Below are 2,816 nucleotides of genomic sequence, written 5' to 3' on the forward strand. Positions count from 1 at the left end.
AGATGGGAAAAAGTAGTAGAAAATGGAGGAAATTACTTTGATTAAGGTATTCATTCATCTTCCCTTCGAAACAAATCGATTTTCGAGACGAAAAACGATAGGAATTAAGTTTAACACCTAATACGTGGTGATATCTGTAATCATCTGCCAAAACCTATTTTTATGGAGAAATACAATCAATACTAGAAATTGAAAATGCCTATTACGATCGAAGTTGGATCTTCGTTGCTTTAAATAATTCAATCTTGAATTACTAATATGTACTATATATATACTTGCATATATACCATATTGTAGTCTTTTTCACACACACACAAACTGAATTATTTTTCCGCCGAATTATTTTTCCAGACTAAATAAACGCAATTAAAACTACTCTAGCAATCGCGAATTAAATTGATAAGCAATTTAATAATTTAATGCTACCATCAAGCATCATATATTATAAAGATGTTAATATGTTAAAACTGTTAATAAATTTATTGCGAAAAATATTACCTCGGCCGGGACTTAAACCCGGATCTCTCGTATTCTGTACGAGCGCCCTAAGCCATTAGACCACCGAGGCTATTTTTATGGAAATTTAAATTCCCTTTTACCTGCGGAATTGTGCTGTACAACACCGCTCGGAAAACTCAGCGGAAGTAAAGTGATGCAAGATATTGACTCTAACGGGATTATACAGTTAAGATACCGACTTAAAACTACTGAAATATTATTCATAGGAGTATAAACTAGAAATTTAAGCAAAAAAAATTTCGATTTTTTAAAACCTCAAAGGTGGTATCCCTCCTTAATCTTCGTTATCATACCTTAAAATTAGAACATAATATTCTGCTTATATATCTAATTTACTATTACTGTAATTCCTAATTTATTCTGTTTGATTTGTATATCAACCTTTAATCGCTTTTAATTTAAAAAAACAAAGTAAAAAATAATTGATACATATTATTTTTTAAAATGAATATTTTATATATGTGTAGAAAAAAAAATATAATCTGAAATATTAAATAATTTCATTTAGATTCTTCCAATCGTGAAGAAGCTGATTTACTTAGAGAATGGTTTGATTTAATGAAAGAACGTACGGAACTGCGTAGATATGAAAAGGAACTTTTAGTGCGTGCGCAAGAAGTTCAATTGGAAGATCGTCATGAACGATTGCAACAAGAATTGCGTGAACGTTTAGCTAACGATGGTAAATATTTCCAAATTTTCTAATTACTAATTTATTATTTTATGATAATTATTAGAATTTATCGAACATTAAATATTCTATTAAAAAAAACACAAAATGTTAAGAACGACATATTTAAATGATAAAATTACTAACATATTATTATCAGCGAGAAATTTTTAGATTACAATGTGTATATAAGCATACAACGGTTTCATGAATTGTAATATAATTTCACAGATGATAAGAAGACCAGTGATGATGTTAAAAAGGAAGGAGAAATCTTGACGGAAATGTTAGAGATAGTAGCAAAAAGGGATTCCTTAATCGCTCTATTAGAAGAAGAACGACAAAGGTGGTGTAAATCATCGTTTGACACACATATTACTTCTACAAATGCATGTTGTCCATATTTTTATTTTTTTCTCATAAATTAAGTATTTATCCTACATTTTCAAATTATTAACTATTTTATTTTATAATATAATATAAATATTGTTTATATTTTTTCAATTCATCTAGTGGAAATATTTATTAATTGTTGTCAGAAATCATTATTATCTCTTTATACAGATTTTTTTTTAATAGTAGTCGTGTGTATTTTTTTGAGTTTTTTGAAAAAATAAAGATGCACAAAGTTATATGTTATGACTTATTCGTATTATGTAAAAAGAAGAAATAAGCTAATAATAGAATGTGTTTAAAATTACTTTTTTAATCTAAATGTTTCTCTTTGATTGAAGCTAGATCAAGTGTAAATGTTTTTGAAGGAAAATCATGATTGGAGTAAATAAATTTTTGTGAATACATCGTTGTTTAACAAGTTATGTACTATTTTTCTAAAATTAATACAAATATATTTATTTCTTTTTTAGATATCAAAACGAAGATCGCGATCTCGAAGCTCAAATGTTGGCTAAAGGCCTGAGATTAACGCCAATTAAGAAATGTGGTCCTAAATATTCAGTCTAAGGAAGATACGCTTCTGTACATATATTCTCCGCTACAATTTTTTATTGCATGATAACACCAGAAGAAAATTTTATATGAGCCTAGAATATATTTCTGCCCATTTTCAATATATTCAATATTTAATAAACATATCTTTTTTACAAATATAATTAAATTTATTTTTTACATAAACGTGAAATCTACTCCATCATATTATGTAGAGTACGTTCCGTAAGGCCAAATGATACTTACAAGCGCTATAAACACAAAATTCGGAACGCACTTTTAATTGTAAAATAACATGCGCACGCGCATATGATCACTAAGTCATGATGTCCAGCGGTCCTTGAATGTCCTTGGATCCTGGAATTATACTGAAATTTTATGTATTCTGGAAAATTCCTAAAGTTTCAGAGCTTGCCTGGAATTTATCATTCTTCCATTCTAAAAAAAATTAGCGTAAAAAAAGAAAAAATAATAAAAAGGAAAGTTGTGTTTGAGTACCTTCTGTATAAAAAGTACCGGGAAATTGTCATTTAAATGAACCGCGGAAGAGGTAGCGGTAAAATGTTTTTTTTTAGGTTGGCAATTTCTCCCCGAGAGCCAAACAGTCAATAAAGACTATTATTTAAGTGTCTTGAGGCGTTTACGCGAAAATATCCGGCGAAAAAGGCCCGAATTGTGG

The 2,816-nt window shown here is 28.7% G+C and overlaps 1 protein-coding gene across 3 annotated transcripts in view; it reads left to right on the forward strand.

Moving 5' to 3' along the window:
* The window catches only part of Mical (Molecule interacting with CasL), a 29,109-nt gene extending 26,898 nt beyond the window's left edge, over nt 1-2,211 (forward strand). For all 3 annotated transcript variants that reach the window (XM_018519728.1, XM_018519729.1, XM_018519730.1), the window contains 3 exons: nt 1,028-1,201; nt 1,421-1,535; nt 2,056-2,211. In XM_018519728.1, the coding sequence (XP_018375230.1) occupies nt 1,028-1,201; nt 1,421-1,535; nt 2,056-2,152 (386 nt within the window). In that variant the 3' untranslated portion in view covers nt 2,153-2,211. The remainder of the gene's footprint in view (nt 1-1,027; nt 1,202-1,420; nt 1,536-2,055) is intronic.
* The last annotated feature ends 605 nt before the right edge of the window (nt 2,212-2,816 follow it).

The sequence above is a fragment of the Trachymyrmex cornetzi genome, unplaced genomic scaffold (genome assembly GCF_001594075.2).
Source record: "Trachymyrmex cornetzi isolate Tcor2-1 unplaced genomic scaffold, Tcor1.1 scaffold833, whole genome shotgun sequence".
Classification (NCBI taxonomy): Eukaryota; Metazoa; Arthropoda; class Insecta; order Hymenoptera; family Formicidae; genus Trachymyrmex; species Trachymyrmex cornetzi.